This window comes from Salvia splendens, chromosome 2 (genome assembly GCF_004379255.2).
Source record: "Salvia splendens isolate huo1 chromosome 2, SspV2, whole genome shotgun sequence".
In the NCBI taxonomy this organism is placed as follows: Eukaryota; Viridiplantae; Streptophyta; class Magnoliopsida; order Lamiales; family Lamiaceae; genus Salvia; species Salvia splendens.
Genome location: NC_056033.1, coordinates 26,863,875 through 26,883,188, shown reverse-complemented (window position 1 = coordinate 26,883,188; position 19,314 = coordinate 26,863,875). Strand labels below are relative to the sequence as shown.

Sequence of the window (19,314 nt, the reverse complement as noted above, 5' to 3'; positions counted from 1 at the left end):
GTATTGGATCCTGAATCTGACATTTTTGGCTGTTTTTTTTTTTGTGCAGGTTTCAAAGGGTCGGGAAAGGTACTCGGGACTATGATGATAATTTTCTGAGTCCCAATCCCTATACAACCTGCTCTGATACCATCTTATAGATGGTAATCAAGAGTTAGGCGAGGATAATTCATAGAGAAAGTCATAGAGAAAGCTGTTGGAGGAGAAGATGATTCTCTTATTTCAAGTGTGTGTATGTCTCGGTCCTTTCCTGGTTATGTAGGAAAGAATACAAAGTAAATTAGGTAAGGATCAATCCTATTCTAGGACAATGTATTAAACATTAATTCTATATCAATTACAAATCTTCCTCCTGTAATTATGCTTCTTGATTTTGGTATGTTTGACAGTTGCATCATTTCCCCGAGCCTCACGTTAGTCTTTGCATGTCGAGCCCTCACGTTAGTCTTTGCTCAAACTTCATGCGCTCTCCTCTCAGCATCTTGTGAATGAGTTTCCACGCATAATAAGCAACAATTGAAGTGGAAATTAGAGGAAATAAGGTCGTGAAGAGTCAACAAACAGGAATTACAATGAGTGAAAAATAGGAAATACAGAAAAGTAAAAACCAGATATAACAATGCTCACGATCACTCTGATTTTAGAGCATCTCCAATAACCGGCGTCACCACCGCGACGCCGATTTTTCGCCCACGCCGGTTTGACGCCGAACCATTGGAACCGGCGTGGGCGAAATCGGCGTCAAAATCGGCATCGCCATGCCGATTCCCGCGCTGACGCCGGTTCCGACGCCGATCCTCACGGGCGCCATTGTGCGTCCCGGATCGGCGCCAAACCGGCGTCGGATTTAATTTTTTTTTTTTGTTTTTCGAAAACACTATATATACGCGCGTTGAACCTCATTTTCATTCGCACCACTTGTTTTAACGAGTACTCTCTCTCTACCTTACTTTCTGTACAAGATCAATAACGAGCAATGGAGAACAACTACGAAGGTACTCCAGTTAATCCCGGGGGATGGTCTCAGACTCCCCCGCCTCCCGGTGTAGGGTCTCATACGCCCCCGACTCCCGGGGCAGGGTCTCATACTTCCCCGGCTCATGGGGGAGGTGGTTGGCCTCCGATGAGCGGGTACTACAACATGTACCCGTGGCAGCATATGATTCCGGGGTGGGCACCCGGCATGCAGCCCCCTATGCAGATGATGCCGGGGTGGGCACCCGGCATGCAGCCACCGGCGCAGCAGATGATGCCACCGGCGCAGCAGATGATTTCCCCGGCGCAGGGGACGCACGGGGGGGACAACGCCTATCGGCCGACTTTTGATTTTTCCACCGGTTCTTCGCACACATCGACCCCAACGGATGCACAGTATACGGAGACCTTCTCCTTAGCGGACTTGGGTTTTGATATTAACGAGGTTTCGGAAACTCTCATTCAAAGCCAGGGAGTAGGGCGGGGTAAGAAGAAGGGCAAGGCGAAGAAGGTCGGCGAGTCGTCGCAGCCCCAAGCCGAAATCCGGGGCCGGAGGAAGTGGACAGACGCGGAGAACGTTGCGGTTGCCAAGGCGTGGGTGAGTGTCTGCGACGATGTGGGCCAAGATAGCCGCAGCCTACAGGGCATTTTGCCCTAAAGGGAGACCGTGCACCGGGGAGGAGGTCCGGAAGTGCTGGGACCGAATCAGGGCTGGCGTCTCTCGATTTTTGGGTTTGTACGCCAACGCCCTCCGTATGCAGACCAGTGGCCAAACAGAGGAAGACTGCAGGAGGATTGCGGAGAGAGCCTACCCCGATCCGGATAAGAAGTACTATGAGTTCACCTACTGGAACTGCTACGTTGTGCTCAACGAGTCGGAGAAATTCCGGGTAGGCGTCGACGCTGGCTGGCCGAAGAGGCAGAGACTGAACTATACCGGAGATTATAGCGGCAGCAGCGGTGGTTCGTCAGACCTCCCTGAGACGGCCCAGGAGGTCCCGACTCCTCGGTCGTTCGGTCGCCGACCTCGCCCGGTTGGGCAAAGGCGGGCGCAGCAGGTTGCGAGGGGGGGCACCCCGAGTTCCCAGGACGTCCATTCGGCATCCCCCCTCGGCAGGTCTACTGAGGAGCTCAAATTCTTCGCGCGCCAACAAACGCGCGCTCAAATGGTGAAGGCCTTAGCCGACTTCCAAGCGGCGGTGGACCCCGAGGTGAAGAATTTTCTTCGTGTATTGCTCCAGAGCCAGCGTGAAGAATTGGAGGCGATGAGGAGGGACACCGGCGGGAATAGCCGCGGCGTAGGTGGCGACGGAGGCGGCGGCGACGACGGTGAAGAAGCGCTGGGCGACGACGGAGACGAGGACGGCGGCGATGAGTGATTTTGTTTTACTTTTTAAAATTAATGTACTTTTTAATTTTTGTACTTTTTTTATATTATTGTACTTTTTTAAAAAAGTAATGTACTTTTTAAATTTTAATATTATTATTCGAATTTTCCGTATTTGTCTCGTAAATTAAATTTCGTATGTAGATACAAGTGTAAATTAAATTATATAATTGTTATTAGTGATGTGGATAGGTAGTGTGAAGGCTATGTGAGGGCTATTTGATGTCCAGTTGATGTGGCAAGCTGATGTGGCAGGAGAATTGTAGTGCTGATGATGTGGCAGTGTGAAGGCTATTTGATGGCTATTTGACGTCTCGTGAGGGCTACGTTTCGTCACGGTTCCGTGCCCATGCCGTCCCGGGTGCCGTCGGCACGAGACGCAGCACGGTCTGTGCCGCCACGCGCTTCGGCGACGTGGCTCTCCCCGCGACGTGCGTGACGCCCACTCGCTGCCCCGCGAGTGAGCGTCGTCACGGTGATGCAATAATTCGATTTTTTTTTAAAAATCAAATTTTTTTAAAAAAATACTTTTATTTATAAAAATTGTTTTTATAATTAAAAACAATTTTTACAAATAAATGAATTTATGAAACCATTCTTGGTTGTTTCTCTTTTATAGAGACAACCTTGAATGTTTTATGTTCCACTTTCGATGTGGGACAAACTCATTCTTGGTTGTTTCTCTTTTATAGATACAACCTTGAATGTTTTATGTTCCACTTTCGATGTGGGACAAACTCATTCTTGGTTGTTTCTCTTTTATAGAGACATCCTTGAATGTTTTATGTTTCACTTTCTATGTGGGATAAAATCATTCTTGGTGGTTTCTCTTTTATAGAGACATCCTTGAATGTTTTATGTTTCACTTTCGATGTGGGACAAACTCATTCTTGGTTGTTTCTCTTTTATAGATACAACCTTGAATGTTTTTATGTTTCACTTTCGACGTGGGACAACTCATTCTTGGTTGTTTCTCTTTTATAGATACAACCTTGAATGTTTTATGTTCCACTTTTGATGTGGGATAAAATCATTCTTGGTTGTTTCTCTTTTATAGAGACATCCTTGAATATTTTATGTTTCACTTTCGATGTGGGACAAACTCATTCTTGGTTGTTTCTCTTTTATAGATACAACCTTGAATGTTTTATGTTCCACTTTCGATGTGGGATAAAATCATTCTTGGTGGTTTCTCTTTTATAGATACAACCTTGAATGTTTTTATGTTTCACTTTCGATGTGGGACAAACTCATTCTTGGTTGTTTCTCTTTTATAGATACAACCTTGAATGTTTTATGTTCCACTTTCGATGTGGGATAAAATCATTTTTGGTTGTTTCTCTTTTATAGAGACATCCTTGAATGTTTTATGTTTCTCTTTCGATGTGGGACAAACTCATTCTTGGTTGTTTCTCTTTTATAGATACAACCTTGAATGTTTTATGTTCCACTTTCGATGTGGGATAAAATCATCATTGGTTGTTTCTCTTTTATAGAGACATCCTTGAATGATTTTGTCCCACATCGAAAGTGAAACATAAAACATTTAAGGATGTCTCTATAAAATTGTATTTTAAATTATGTCATTTTTTTAAGGATTTTAATTATGTCTTTTTTATTTTTTTGAATTTTAAGTTGTATTTATATTTTATGTTGGAATGTTATTTTAATTTTAATGAAGTGTGTTTGTTTTAATTGAATTGGATTGGAAATAAAAATAAAAAATGAAATTGAATGATTAGTAATTTAAGGAACGGATAAGAAACGAAGGGTTGCAGCTTCCGTTCCTTAGTTAAGGAATGGAGTAAAAAAGTACAGTGGGGCCCTCAAATAGTGGTTTAAGGAACGAGATAGGAACGGTATAGGAACAGCGTTGTGGATGGCCTTAGCTCTCTCTCCAAACTGGAATTAGGCAGGGGCATGTTGACGTGGCAATGCTTATAAGTCACGATTTTTTCTACATCGAGAGCTGTTGTGTCTGAGTCAAGCTGCATGTTTTTTATGCTACAGGAATTTCAATTGAAAATTGATGTTTTTCAGCTCTGTAATATATATTCATGATTGAGATTTTTACTTGTTAGTAATTTGATTTTGGTAATTTTTAATAAGTATGTATCAAGAAGATTTTAGCTAATGTTGATTTTTGGGGAATGTATGTATGTGGTTTGTTATATATATAGAATTAAAATTAGAATTAGATTTTTATGAAATTAAATTTGAGAAAATTGAATTGTATTATTGTCGGTCCCATTATAAGTGACTTGTATTCCTTTCTTACTATAAACTCTATCTTTATTCTCATTTTACTCATCTTTACTATACTACCTTATTCTATTTCTATAACTCACTAAACACTAGTATTTACTTGAATCTACCTTATTCTATTTCTATAACTCACTAAACACTAGTATTTACTTGAATCTTGTGTCCAAACACTTATAGTTGAACAATTAAATTCTAAATTTTTTATTTGGTAAAATAAAGTATTGATATGATATTAAATTTTAAAGAACAGCACACTACACACGCAAACCCCCCTCCCCTCAATATCCACTATAGATTTAACCACACGCCCAATACACACTAAGTTCAACCACACAATACGCACACTGCACACACTCACTGAATGCACACATACAACACATTTAAACTCATTCTCCACTAACAATACTTCAACCACTTTTTTATTTCTATATCTCTCTCACTTACCAATTGTGCATTAAAACTCATGTCGTTTTAAAATTTGTCTATTTTTTAAGGACGTGGAGTATTAAATTAGAAAATTTAAATGTTTCTTAATTGTAGTATATTTTAATACTCTCTTCGTCCATGAAAAATTGTCTCATTGTCATTTTGGAATGTCCACAAAAATAGTCTCATTTCTAAAAAAATGAAAAGTTTCTCTTTCATACTTTATCTACTTTTTTTCCTCTTATCTCCTGTACTTTACTTACTTTTTTTCTATCTCTCTTACTTCATCAATTTTTCATTAAAATTCATGTCATCCAAGAATGAGACTTTTTTTGTAGAAATATTCAAAATGATGATATATTATTAATAAAAAAAGTAGAAAAATATTTCTTATTATAGTGAAACATTATCATTTTTGAGCATCTAAAAATGTCATTTTACACACAGAGTAATACAATTGGAAAACAATTGAAACTTGATATTGAATACTATTCTGTTTTGAAACCTTAGGGTCCGTTCGGTATTGAATTGAATTCTATGAAATTGAATTTAAGGGAATTGAATTATAATTCAATTCCAAATCCTATGTTTGGTATAGTTAAAGAATTGATATGGAATTGTATTATGATTCCAAATCCTTTATTTGGTAACTCAAAACAAAGAATTTGGAATTGAATTTGAATTCAAAAATTTTAAAGTAACTCTTTTTTAATTAATTATCACATTTCTATTTTTTTTTCTCTTGCTCTAAACTTCAAATTTTTTTATGAACTTAGTTGAGTTATTCAAAATTTTAATATTTTTTTTCTCTAGCTCTATTTATTCAAATTCAAAAAAAATATTTAAAATAATTAAAAACTAAGCAGTATATATCATAATTAAAATAATTAATCAATAATAATTATTTTATTTTCAACATGGAGTACAATATAGTTATATATATGTGATGTGTATGCCTATATAATTCAAATACAAGAGCATTATACATGAATATAGTTACATACAGACATGTTACATACAAACTATGATCATGTCAATTATATAATATATATTTCTACTAATAAGTCAAATATTAATAATAAATTTGCATCTAAAGAACATAATAAAAAAGATTATTCTTTGAATAACTTATTTGAATAAGTTAATGCAAACACAAGTGAATCAAATTACAAAAGTCTATGAAATAACAAACAACATAACAAGATCAAAACCTACCCCCCCTTCTGTCTTCCTCTTCTTAGAGCCAAGCCCTTCACTGAGAGACTCCCCCGTCAGGCACGCGACCTCCTCTTGAGGCCACGACCGCTACACTTAGCCTCATCAGAGTCATTACACGACACCCCAACTACCTGTTTAGCCTCATCATGTAAGCTCTCGTTCCTCTTCTCATTCTTGAAAGGGCTCCCTTTAGCCCCCTTTTCCCCAGAAACAGACCTCCCTCTTCGGCCATGTTCATTTCATGTCTCAGCGAGTGAACCACACCCATGTCCCACAAGAACGGATTCAGCTGATCAGGAACAGCAAACAGGTTCATCATTTCACCAAAATTCCCCCCACTGAAGCATGGAAATCTTGCTACCATCTCGATGAAACCAGAATTAGAAGGTTCATCATTTGCATTAGAAGGCTCAACACTAGCATCTTTTCCAACAAAGCTCACCAGAATCTCGTTGCCCTCTCGATGAAACCAGAATCTTGTTGTAGTTTACCGAATCATCATTTCATTAGAAGGCTCAACACTAGCATCTTTTCCAACACCATCCATAGCTAGAACTAATTACATTCCTTAAAAATTACAACACCCTGATACAAAATGAAACCTAAATCAGAAGTGCCCTAATTTATCAACCCTAATGATCAACAAATTCAAAGAATTCTCCACAAAATTTAACAAAAGAGCTTCAAGAAATTATCGCAATACTCAAAGAATAGTTACAGGGTAGTACTCCGACAAGAAAAAATCAATTTTGAATTGAAAAATTAGGGGAAGCAGCAACTAGTTAAGATCTAATGTGAAACAAAAGATAGCTACATCATAAGTTGGAAGCAGTTCACAAGAAACTTCAATCGATCAAACACGAAACTCATGGTATCCATCAATCGAGTACCTGATTATCCTTCAATCGATCTTAGAGAAGCGGCTAGGGCACAGCGGCGCTGGCGAAGAGAGGGAGAGAAAGAGGGGAAAATCGGGTATATAGGCTAGTTTACACCAAAGATTACGTAAATGTACCCATTTTGTTATCTATTCCAAAAATGGGAAAAACGCCAACCACATTGGCGTTTCTATTAGTAAATACGCCAACATCATTGGTGTTTTATTATCGCGTCGTATTGTAGGTGTATTTTCGCCAAATACAGCTATATAAAAAACGCCAACTTAATTGGCGTGTTTTAGGCTAAAACGCCAATATAGTCGGCGTGTTTAATTATTAAAACGCCATTGCAGTAGGCGTATTTAATAATAGAAACGCCACTGAGGTTGGCGTGTTACATTAAAAACGCCATTTCGGTCGGCGTGTTTCTGTTGAACCATATCCTTATCAGATCTCCCCCAACATCGCGACCCTAAACACTTTCCCTCCCCAAAACGCGAAAACCCTTCCCAAGGCGGAAAAACCTTTCGCTCGGGTCGACCCGGTGGTGGATTTAAGCGTGGATATTTTGAATTTGGCTAATTCTTCCAAACATTAGTCCTTCTAATCGGTTAGTATATCAAATTTTAGACTCATTCTTCTAAACATTAGTCTTCCAATATTTGATTGATTGTTGTGATAATATATATTGTAGTGCAATTAATATAATAGTTTGACCAATTGTTATGGGCACACTAATATTTTGATGGATTATTATGATAGTATATATTTTAATAGAAATATTTTGACCAATTGTTATGCTATTATATGTTGTAGTATATCTAATTTTGTTACCAATATTTAATGGATTGTTATGATAATATATATTGTAGTGTATTTAATAGAATTATTTTGTCAATTTTTTGGCTGACTTTACATAATGATGAATGTAAAAATAATACATATTTATTTGTGTTTTACATTATTGCAGATAGTATGACGTGGTGTGTCAATTTATATTGGGGTGGAAAGATAATTCTCGAAGCAGTTATTTCGTATGATCCTCCTTTTGCTAAAGGATTCATTATGTTGGATGAAACAATTTCGTACGATGAGCTTGTGGAAAAAATTTGTGAAAGGATGGGGATAAGCATATATGAAAACAATATTCAAATAATATGGAAACGTACTATATGCTTTGGATCCGGAGTCACGTTTATAGGTGTTCAACTAGAAGAAGTATGCATGCAACTAATGTTTAGTGAGAGTATGATTATTGGAGGTGTAATTGAATTATATGTTGAGTATTCGGCAATTACTCAACATCATAGTCATCATGTCATAAGTTATGATGCTGGTACGTCAACGAGAGCCCAAGAACCATATTTTGCTGCAACACAAGATTTTGATGTTGGTACGTCTACGAGAGCCCAAGAACCATATTTAGCTGCAACACAAGATTTTGAAGCTGGAGGCGTGCATTTAGGGGAACGTGACAATTGTGATGTGGTTGAGGACATAATAGGTCCTGATAAAGCCGACTTGGGGGAGAGGAGGCGCGCAGCTGGAGAAATCGCGAAAGGTGTGTATTGTGAGATTTTCGCGATTTGGGGGAGGAACGCCTGCTATATCAGCCTGAGTAAACACGCCACTCAGGTTGGCGTTTTTTATGACTTAGTAAATACGCCACTCGTGTTGGCGTCTTTTAAATAACACGCCATTCCCGTTGGCGTCTTTTTGTAAAAACGTCAATCTGTTCGGCGTTTCAACAATGATAACACGCCAACTACAAAGGCGTTTTTCCAGTTATACACGCCAACCAAGTTGGCGTTTTTTATCGTAATTGTAATCGGAGAGAATACGCCCAAAATACGACACAAGTATAAAACGCCAACTACGTTGGCGTATTTACTTGAAAACACGCCATTACTATTGGCGTTTTAACTTAAAGACACGCCAATTTCATAGGCGTTTTTCCCATTTATGGAATAGATAACAAAATGGGTACATTTACGTAATCTTAAGGGCAAAGTGCCCCATAAACCCGATTTTTCCGAGAAAGAGTAGGAACGAGAAGAGAGAGAAACACGCTGCATATTTTTTTTATTTTATATGACCCGATTACATTTTGACCCGGAAGTTGATCCGTGCCTTTTTTAATTTTGACCCGTTTTTTCGTGGAATTGAATTACAATTCTTTTGTATACTAGGTGTGCACAAACCGAACCGGCCCACAGGTTCATAAACCGGAACCGGGACTGGAACCGGCGGTTTGAACCGTCCGGCGGGTTGCCTGTTCCAACGGGCCGGTTCAGGGTCGAAGGATGCGTGAACTGTGAACCGGCGGTTCAAAACCGGCGGTTTACAGGTTTGAACCGGCGGTTCAACGGTTCAAACCGCCGGTTCAACCGAATTTTTTTAAAAAAAATTATTTATAAAAATTGATTTTATTATTTAAAATCAATTTTTACAAACAAATGAATACAAAAAATTCGTAATAGCCCATATATATTTGATGGGCTTGCGAATTTATGAAACCATTCTTGGTTGTTTCTCTTTTATAGAGACATCCTTGAATGTTTATTGTTCCACTTTCGATGTCGGACAAACTCATTCTTGGTTGTTTCTCTTTTATATAGACATCCTTGAATGTTTTATGTTCCACTTTCGATGTGGGACAAACTCATTCTTGGTTGTTTCTCTTTTATAGAGACATCATTGAATGTTTTATGTTCCACTTTCGATGTCGGACAAACTCATTCTTGGTTGTTTCTCTTTTATAGAGACATCCTTGAATGTTTTATGTTCCACTTTCGATGTGGGACAAAATCATTCTTGATTGTTTCTCTTTTATAGAGACATCCTTGAATGTTTTATGTTCCACTTTCGATGTGGGACAAAATCATTCTTGGTTGTTTCTCTTTTATAGAGACATCCTTGAATGTTTAATGTTCCACTTTCGATGTGGGACAAAATATGTTGAAGTACTTTATTTTATAACTACATGTTTAGAGTATTCATTCATCTTTTTCCAATGTGGGATACAAAACTTTCTTTTGTCTTATACTTTTCTTCATGTTTTGTATGATATATAAATAAAATTATTATTCAAATATATTCTTGATTGATAAAAATAAAGAATTATTGAGAAATATGATTTGTATATAGAAAATATTTATTTGTATAATAATTATTGTTAGGTTTATACAATTTGTATAAGAATTATTCTTTCAATGTGTATAATATTATTTATTAGTTAACATATACATAAATTTATAAACATAAGCAAATCATTAATAATAAATAAAATATTAAGTAGTGTTTATTATTTTTTGTAAATAAAATATATTCATTATAAGTTGAAATACACTCTCTATAATTCAATACACTCTCTATAATTCAAGTAGTGTTTTCCCTATAATTCAATACACTCTCTTCCAATTTAAATGCTCAAGTCCAATATTAAGTATTGATATTTTAAAAATCAAAAGGTTTAACTTTAAGTAGTGTTTATTAATTTTTGTAAATAAAATATAGTATTCATTATAAGTTGTAATTTTTAGTCTAATTCAAATTTATTATCAATAAAATTGTAATTTTCACCTTATTGTTTGAAATTTGTTTAAGCACATTTTATACATAATAAAGACTAAAAAGTCAAAAAAAAATTACTCCATACTTAAAGTTGGATTTAATTTTTAAAATGCCAATACTTGGATGATAGTATATTGGATTTTATTTAATTTAGAAGATAGTATATTGAATTATTCTCTTGTATAGTTACACATTTTGGATGTGTTACTCTTTATTTCAATGTGGGATAAAAGTCTTTATTTATAAGTATATTATAGATCGTCCATCATTCTTCATGTATATTAATACTCTATCTTCTATTATTATAATTTAACAACAAATATTATTACATAAACTATTATTCATTAGTTCTTTATCATCAATGATTTGCTTATGTTTATAAATTTATGTATATGTTAACTAATAAATAATATTATACACATTGAAAGAATAATTCTTATACAAATTGTATAAACCTAACAATAATTATTATACAAATAAATATTTTCTATATACAAATCATATTTCTCAATAATTCTTTATTTTTATCAATCAAGAATATATTTGAATAATAATTTTGTTTATATATATTATACAAAACATGAAGAAAAGTAGAAAATAAAAGAAAGTTTTGTATCCCACATTGGAAAAAAATGAATGAATGCTCTAAACATGTAGTTATAAAAGAAAATACTTCAACATATTTTGTCTCACATCGAAAGTGAAACATAAAACATTCAAGGATGTCTCTATAAAAGAGAAACAACCAAGAATGGTTTCATAAATTCACAAGCCCATCAAATATCTATAGGCTATTATGAATTTCTTATATTCATTTATTTGTAAAAATTGTTTTTAAGTATAAAAATCAATTTTTATAAATAAAAAGTATTTTTTTTAAATTTTCGGTTGAACCGCCGGTTCATGCCAAAAACCGGCGGTTTTGAACCGCCTCGTGAACCGGCGGTTTTTTGAACCGTAACCGGAACCGCTGGGACCCTTGGCGGGCCGGTTCCGGTTCATGCATATGATGAACCGTGAACCGCCGGTTCATGAACCAGAACCGGCGGTTCGGAACCGTTGTGCATGCATATGGAATTAGATTTGTAGAATTGGAATTGGTGGATCTGAAATTCAATTCCAAATCCATGTATTTTTGTATTACCGAACAATTCCCATTCCAAGGCTTGAATTTAATGGTACCGAACACACGCTTATGGTATTGAATAAAATTTGACCAAAATTTATTATTTAAATGGCTAGAAGATCTAAATAAAATATAAATCCAACGAACATTTTCCATGAGTAGGAGTTTATGTAAGCTAGATAATAAAATGTACAGAAATCATTAAGCGGCAAACGGAAGCAAACATCACACAACCAAATAAAGCGATGGTGAGTTGCTTTGCTAATTTACAATAAAGTGGTGCAATTTAAACCGGCGTGTGAGTCGGCACCTCTCCTTGATTGTCCAACGGCATGTACTGCGCCATGATAGCCCGGATCTCTGAGTCCATGTATCGCTGCAAAATTGTTCAAGTAGAGACATTTACTTAACAATATTCAAGTTTTAGTCAAAAGACGAGTATTCAAGATCTCGTTGATACTTACTCGGATCCTGTACTTGTATAGAGCATATCCAGTAAATCCAGCCATTGTCAAACCGAGGATAATCACCCACACGAAGTTCCAGCTGTATTCTGTGACAGAATCTTTACCTGCACGGACGAGCAACTAAGGAAGTTATTCTATGTCTAACATACGAGCAACAACACTGTTTTACCATCAGACATCTTTCATAGTAAAAGAAGACTGAGAGCAATTGGATAGATCGGAGAAAACTTGATTGAAATCTGCTCATCATATAGTAGTATTCTTAATCTTAAGCACGGAGATCAATTTATAATTGTGGGTATGTACCCTTGTCGATGTCTGATTTCATACTTGTTGCAAATCAGCTAATAATAAGTTACTCCCTCCGTCCTCTAAAAATAGAAACTTTCTATTTTAAGAAATTTCTCGGTGGGACCCATTTTCCACTACCACACTTTTCATTCTATCTCTCTCCTACTTTACCAATTTTACATTAAAACCCGTGCTGTTTCAATAGGGGACAGAGGGAGTATGTGTGAACAAGAGCTTTTACCTATACATGTATCATGCTCGTGTATGTACAGTTGGTTGCTACTGCAGCTGCATTCATAGCTTCCCCAGGTGTTCTTACATTTGCAATCGGAACACTGGCAAGCCAACTTGTCCTTGCATTCATCGATATCTAAATGCCATTTAAGTTAAACCAAGTCAACAACTGGTCAGATTCAAAAGCAACTGACGTAAAAGTGCTGATATCTGTCATCTTACCTTCACAGTGATCAACTCCATCACCCTTGAATCCAGGAGGGCACTTGCAACCTTTTGTATGGTCGTCCTGAAATATAAACCGAACATCAACATATTGAAAAAAGGCCTAAACTTGTGTGATGGAAAAAGAAAAATGCTCTTAGTTAAGGGGGGTGGAGACTAACAATGCATGCAGAGTATGTATGTCCATTCTTTGTTTCCTTCCAACAACCTCCGTTGTTAATTCCGCATCTTAATGCACCAGAAGCTGTCATATCAAGAAAAGTATGAGGAATCCATGGTTAGCGTATAGCATTTGAATGTAAGCCGGCCAATTTGAGGCAAGAGTGAGGTAATATCTCATTTTCTTTTATTTAGGAAAATATTTATATCTTCGTGCAAATTATGATTCAGGGAAAATAAATTACCTTGGCAATGAGTATAACCATCACCGGAGAATTTCACTCCCTGCACAACGGGGCACTCGCAGACCCTCCCCCTGAAGGTATCCTGCAAATCATTCTTACTTAGATAGGACAAAAAATGGCAAAGCAACCTAAAGATTAAAATGAATCTGATTAAAATCTCGATACCCTGCAAGCAGTAATATTAGAAGTTGTATCCTGCCAGCACCCGCCATTGTTAGTCAAACACTCGTTTGTTTGTATATCTGGCCACCAAACACAAGACAACAATTATATTTATAGCAAAGCAATGAGGGAAATATACAAGGGTGGGCCAGCATCTATTGATGGGCAGGGATGCTCTTCATCGATAAATATACACAACTGCTAAAACAAAAATAACCTTGAGTCAGACAGATTGCAGGTTCTGTAGTCTCTTCAAAACCTGAACAAATAGCCTTGAGAACCGCCCCCTTGTCCAGCTTCCCTGAAACATATGAACACGTACGTAAGATTTCAGATCCTTTTTTCGTTGTTATTCTTAAGGGACAACTGATTCTCCAGAGCAGTTACCTCTATATTGTCTATTGTTCACAACAAGAGTCGGTAAGATAGTAACGTCTCCTCTTGAGCCCTTTCCGATCTGAGATCAAGTATCATTCAAATTTAGTAGCTCTAACAGAGGATACTAACTGAAACCGACATGAGATTTTTGACGACCACCGAACCTGTGCTTCCTGTTCAGCTTTCAGAACAGGGTTATCAACATCTGCCTCTATGTCCCCAATACATTTGTCTATCTTCTTAAGATCAGCTCCTACAGAGGGGGGTACAGCAAAATGAATAAACTTAAATGAAAATTCCGGAGGACAGAAGCAAGGATAATCAACTAATATTAACTTACCCAAAGGAGTAACAGCATGCAAAAAGAGATATCCCCAAACACTTAAAAGAAAGAAAGGGAAAATGAGAAAGGGAATTGGGAAAAATGAATAACTCCACCGTCAACTTACGAGGAAGATGCCACATCGATAAACACACAGCAGTTCCCAGCATGGTACGCATAATCAGAAAAAAAGTAATCGTGTATGGTACCAAAATGCAAAAACACACTAAACTTTCACTGAGAGAAAAACAGATCATTTGTGTAAGCACAAAAGCTCTTTGCAGATACCAGAGATTTCAGTGATTAAACCTCGATAATAGAAGTTAACAGAACTATAAACACTTATTAATGTACGTAAAAGCATGAAACCTACCAAGTGACTTGATTACTTGATCTGCACACTCCTTGTTATACTTCTTCTCTTTCATTGGACAGCGGATTGAAAAATCTGTAGCATAGTCCCACCACTGCCATGGCTTTCCGCTTTCATTTGCCACCTTAAAGAAGCAGGCTTGACGTAGATTTTGTTCAACAACATCCTTCCCATCATATCCTTTGCTGAAATCCTGCTCAGGATCTGGTGCACAATACCTCCCTTGGTTGATGCACTGTGACTTGCACTGTTTGCTCGACTTAAAAGCGTCAGGACAGTACCAGGTTATATAACGTGGGATGAACTGAGTGTAGCCTTTCTGCTCAAGTATCTGAGCAGCTCCTTTGAAATCTCTGACGAAATCTAACTGGCTTTCACACTTGGGGCCACACTCGTCATTACTATTTGTCCAGAACTCGTACTCAACCCGCTCATCAGGATGTGGAAGGGCTTCCCTCCAATCAAGATTAATACTCACCATTTCTCCTTTAGCTAATTCTTTTTTGATTCTGTCTCCAAGATCCTTGCTGATAAGGGCTGATGGAATAGTGATGTTCTGCAGATAATCAGGACTTGCATCTTCTAGCTCGGGATTATCCATGGTGATAAGAGGCTCATTCCTGTCATCCGCCACAAGAATAGCTGCCGCACCACCATTTTGCGCATTCCATGCCTTCACCGTAAAGTAACACTCTGCAAGAGATGCAAACTAAATAGATAAGTCGAGGCAATGCATGCAAACAGTTCATCTGGAATCATATAGAGATAATTCAACATTGAATGTAGCCTCTTGTTGTTTCTAGATTTTAAAAAAGAGGTCTTGCAAACTCAAGACAATCAGAACCAGCAGAAAGCTGTAAATTGAAGAAAGGTTTGCGAATTCCAGATGTGATCCCTCCGAAACATACACATAAACATGAAAATTTTTCGAATTCTTATAATTACCTTAACAAGCCTACACAAATCTTATGAAAAATCCTCGATCAGCTCATAACAACATATACATATTGCTCTCAAAATTTATAAATTCATAGATCTCTAACAACCAAATTGAACATATACACTAGAAATCAAGTAAAATCAACATAACATTCACACAAAATTGATGATTAAATCCATCGAAAAGGGGCGAAATTTACCCCCTCTATCAGCAAGAAGGAAGATTGGAATGCCTCCAGGCTTCTTCTTCAAGGAAGCTTCGACATCTTCAAAGCTACTGCACCCATTCTGATTCGATTTAGGGTAAAAAACAGAGCCAATCATCGTTCCCCCATATTGAGGAACCCCAAAATTCCCAATTGCACTTTCATAAACACCTTTCAGTGAATCGGGCGATGTCACCTTCAAACTGTTCTTCTCCACTAGAAATCTTCCCAAGCAGGAACCGCAGAGAACAAACAGCACACAAACTAAAATCCCTAATTTCTCTCTCATCCTTCTAACTCTACTCAATCGGATCAGATCAGAGCCAAAAGAGGATTGCTACTTGCTAGAAAACCTAAAATACCGATCAATTTTAAAAGTGATCAACTGAAGAAAAGATTCGATCTTTCTTCGATAAACACAAATTGTATCGAAGATTTATGCATAAAAAAGTGGATTGCTGGCAGCCCAGATCGAAAAAACTGCCGAACTAGCGGAAAGATCGATATAACCCGCAGATAAATCCTAAACAGATTTTGCAACGTTGAGTAAGCAAAGTGAAAAAGCTTAATAGAGGAGTCCACTTTACTTAAAAATATATAAATATCTCGAATTTTTTAATTCTATGGCTAAAAAAATAACACTCCATTTGTCCCATTATTAATAATTGTCTAATTAATTTCCAATCATAGTAAAAAATATATATATAATTATTTACTCTTATTTTAGTTTATTTTATTTTTTTCCTTATCTCTACTTTATTGCTCTGTCTTAATTTATTTACTCAATACTTAATTTAATAAATTTCATTATTTAAATCTCATACTAAAATAAATTAATCATTTATAGCATAAGAAGGAATATTTTAATATTTGAAAACTCCTTGTAAACAACAACTATGTTGTTTGTATTAGGCTATTAGCGTAAGATTAGATTAGTAATCTAACTACAAAATTTTATAAGTAATTTTGACCGATTCTTGATGTTGATATAGTCTAAATTAAAAGATCACGCACCCTTAATTAGCAAGTAAAGCTATTAATATAAATTATAAACTCTAATTTAGCTAGTGTAATACCCGACTTTTTCTACTTTTTATTTGTTCTCCAAAGACGTTGTTTGTGTAGTCTGAAGAAGAGGATGAGTGTGAAATTGGGGGAGAAGAAATTGCTGAGGAATGAGAATATTTTGGGCTAACTTGTTAAATTAATTGGGGATGAGTTGTTTGATAGGCTACATGGTTTGGGCCGGCAGAATATGTATGTTATAGAGAAGGTTGGTTTGGTATTTACTAGTACAGTACTATTTAGTAAGATGAAGTTACATGGGAGTCTTGGCCGAGAGTAGGGGTGTCGAAACGGGTACCCGCGGGTACTCGCACCCGATTTCACATTTATCGGAACCCAAAAAATACATTTTATACTACCCGATACTCGACCCGCAAGGCATTGCGGGTACTCGCACCCGCAGGCGTAGTTAATTTAATTAGTGTGCATCTGTCAATATTTGTATAGATTTGGTTAAGGGACTACTATTAAGTACTTAGGCAACGTGGGATAGCTTTTAAACCTTGTGAATAAGCTCATTAACATCTTATATCTATCTATACACAACTCATGTTTTTATTTATATTTTCTGAGATTGGCAGCATGCGAAGAGACACTCAACATAAATTAAAGAGAATCAGAGCATGCACAACGGTGGACGGACGGCGTCCGTCCGTCCGTGCCGCTGGCAAGAACGAGGTCCGTCGCCGCTGCTCTCGTGCCGCTGGCACGGCGCTGCTCGCTGCATCGAGCACATCCGTGCTAGCGAGCAGCGATTGGGCAACGACGCTTTGAATTTTTTTTTATTAAAAATCGGTTTTTAATTAAAAAAACCGATTAAAAATAAAAAAAATATATTTATTCACTTCCCAAAAAAAATATATCCGTTTTTTACCATTTTTTCCACTTTTTCACTTCCATATGCGCCACTTCTACCCCCCGCCAATTCGTTGTGGCAGCTTTTGGCCCAACTCAAAATGGTCGATAGGTCCACTATGACCCCCTCGCAACTTCGATCGCACGAGGCCATGGTATTGGGCCTCCAAAGTCAATTTGGGGTAGTGCCGCCGGATGAGTAGTCATCCACGGGGGTATTTTTAGCTTTTAATTATGTAATTTTTAATTTTTAGGAGTTTAATTATGTAATTTTTAGTTTTTAGTATTTTAATTATGTAATTTTTTATTTTTAGGATTTTAATTATGTCTTTTTTATTTTATTTGTAATTTGTAATATTTATTGTGGTTTTTTAATGAATTTTAATATTATGGAAATGTTTTTGTTTAATTGAATTTTAAATTGAATTGTGCTCGTCCTTGCGGAAGTGCACAGCTGTGGGTGTTGTGCTCTTGCCAGAGAGCAAGCAGAAAAAGTGGGGTCGGGCCCACAACCGTGCTAGCTGGTAAGAGCACGGTTGTGGATGCTCTCAAGTGTAACAATGATTAATATTTTAACAAAATTTTAAATATGAAATGGAGTAGAAACTAAATAAGACAACACACCTTCTATATACAGTAATTAATAAAAGTTAGATACTAAGTTGGTAAACTATATAGTTACATGTGGAATATTAATATAATTTGTCAATTTACAATTATATTTAATAAATATTTTAGAAAAATGTTCTTTGACTTTATCTTACAATTTTAATACTTGTTTACGCCTTTAGATACATTATTTTTTAGTCTTAAGTCCAATTATTTTTATAAACTCTTTTGATAGTTATTTCATTTTAAATATTCGAAATTAATAATAAAAATTTATGTTTGTTTGATCAAATCGTCCCAAATTATACATTCACTTGATTCAAATTTATATGTTACTATTTGAATTTGAATGATATTTGAGATAGTAGCTAGAGGTGGTGGCTAACCAAGTTGTCCCACATTGAAAGTGAGATAAATGATAGAGGACTTGTGCAGTATAAATATATGATATATTCTACTCTACAATTCTAATCGGGTATTTATTCGGGTATTCGGGTATACCGATACCCGGTTGGGTATACCCGATACCGGATATTTTGAAAATTTTACTACCCGATCCCGACCTCGATTTTTGTGGGTAACGGGTATCTGATACCCGACGGGTATCAGGTCAGGTTGGGAAATACCCGATACCAGCTACCCGTTTCGACAGGCCTAGCCGAGAGGACGAATTTCGAGGAAAGAAGAGTACTGACTTTTTTTTAGAAGAGCTCAGAATTTTGTAATTAAGATCCAAAGGGTAAGATTTATACATGCATTGTTAAAATTAAATTATTTTCTTACATATTATATTCTTTTAAAAAGGGTTGATTTTGCAAGCTTTTTTAGAGTGGAACGGAAAGACAAGTTAAGGGTTTAAACCAATAGGGTGTGCTTTCTTTTTAAATAAGGATTATGTCCTAAGTATGTTTATTTTTCAAATGATGTGAAATATGT

At 36.5% G+C, this 19,314-nt stretch overlaps 1 protein-coding gene across 1 annotated transcript; it reads right to left on the bottom strand.

Annotated features, from left to right (window-relative positions):
- Positions 1-11,923: 11,923 nt before the first annotated feature.
- On the bottom strand, positions 11,924-16,415 carry LOC121792071 (vacuolar-sorting receptor 1-like). Its single transcript, XM_042189863.1, has 12 exons — positions 15,844-16,415; positions 14,705-15,397; positions 14,174-14,262; positions 14,019-14,088; positions 13,849-13,932; positions 13,635-13,711; positions 13,470-13,551; positions 13,227-13,309; positions 13,063-13,129; positions 12,848-12,976; positions 12,313-12,419; positions 11,924-12,224 (listed from the first exon to the last, which is right to left on the bottom strand). The coding sequence occupies exons 1-12, from the start codon at positions 16,136-16,138 to the stop codon at positions 12,135-12,137; spliced, it is 1,866 nt and encodes a 621-aa protein (XP_042045797.1). The 5' UTR covers positions 16,139-16,415; the 3' UTR covers positions 11,924-12,134.
- Between the last annotated feature and the right edge of the window lie 2,899 nt (positions 16,416-19,314).